This window comes from Geospiza fortis, unplaced genomic scaffold, assembly GCF_000277835.1.
Source record: "Geospiza fortis unplaced genomic scaffold, GeoFor_1.0 scaffold1273, whole genome shotgun sequence".
Taxonomy (NCBI): domain Eukaryota; kingdom Metazoa; phylum Chordata; class Aves; order Passeriformes; family Thraupidae; genus Geospiza; species Geospiza fortis.
Genome location: NW_005054901.1, coordinates 1,166 through 2,143, shown reverse-complemented (window position 1 = coordinate 2,143; position 978 = coordinate 1,166). Strand labels below are relative to the sequence as shown.

Genomic DNA, 978 nt, shown 5'->3' with positions numbered 1-978 from the left:
GAGTCAAATTTAGGCGGCCGAAACTCAAAAAAAAAAAAAAAAAAGAAAAAGAAATTAAAAAACAAAAATCCCCAAATTTAAACCTCAAACCAACCCTTTTGTTCGAGGGACCCTCCCCGCCGCCAGCCCGGCCCCCTTTATTTAAACGCCCTCCCCATCCCACGGAGCCGTCGGGAGCAGCCTCGGGGGTTTGGGGTGAGGGCTCTGCTCCCAAAGCCCTCCAGAATTTGGGATCCCGTGATTTGGGATCACGGCCGCACCCCAAGGTGCTCGGGGAGTGATGGATTGGGGTGGCTGGGCAAGGCCGAGGGGATTTTTTCCCCTCTAACCCAGCAGAATTTCCCAATTTCCCCCCATTTTCCGCTTGGCCACCATCTTCGCGGAAGAAGAAATGACCGAACTTCCTCCGAAAATCGATTTTATTTTCGCAGCCCAACTTATTTTTGGCGGCGCTGGGGCGGACTCTGGCTGGGGACAGCCCCGAGGGCTGCGGGGCTCAGGCATTTCTCGCTCTCTTCCAGCCCCGAACCCAGCGGAGGAGGTGAAAATGGGCCGCAAAAAAATCCAGATCAGCCGCATTTTGGACCAGCGGAACCGGCAGGTAGGGGCTGCTCGGGGTGAGGCGGGATCGAGGAGAGGATGAGGAGGATGGGAGGCAAAATTACCCCATTTTTGGGGTAATTTTTGGGAGAACTGGGGAGCGTTTTTGGGAGAACTGGGCGCCGTTTTTTTGGGGGGGTTTCACGCCCGGTTCCCCCGCTTTCAGGTGACCTTCACCAAGCGGAAATTCGGGCTGATGAAGAAGGCGTACGAGCTGAGCGTGCTGTGCGACTGCGAGATCGCCCTGATCATCTTCAACAGCACCAACCGCCTGTTCCAGTACGCCAGCACCGACATGGACAAGGTGCTGCTCAAGTACACCGAGTACAGCGAGCCCCACGAGAGCCGCACCAACTCCGACATCCTCGAGGTAGCGGC

At 56.3% G+C, this 978-nt stretch overlaps 1 protein-coding gene across 1 annotated transcript; it reads left to right on the top strand.

Moving 5' to 3' along the window:
• Positions 1-523: 523 nt before the first annotated feature.
• LOC102043931 (myocyte-specific enhancer factor 2B) lies at positions 524-970 on the top strand (the record flags this gene model as incomplete). Its single annotated transcript, XM_005431300.2, has 2 exons — positions 524-601; positions 767-970. Coding segments are annotated over exons 1-2 (258 nt in total), but the record flags the coding sequence as incomplete, so codon positions are not given.
• Between the last annotated feature and the right edge of the window lie 8 nt (positions 971-978).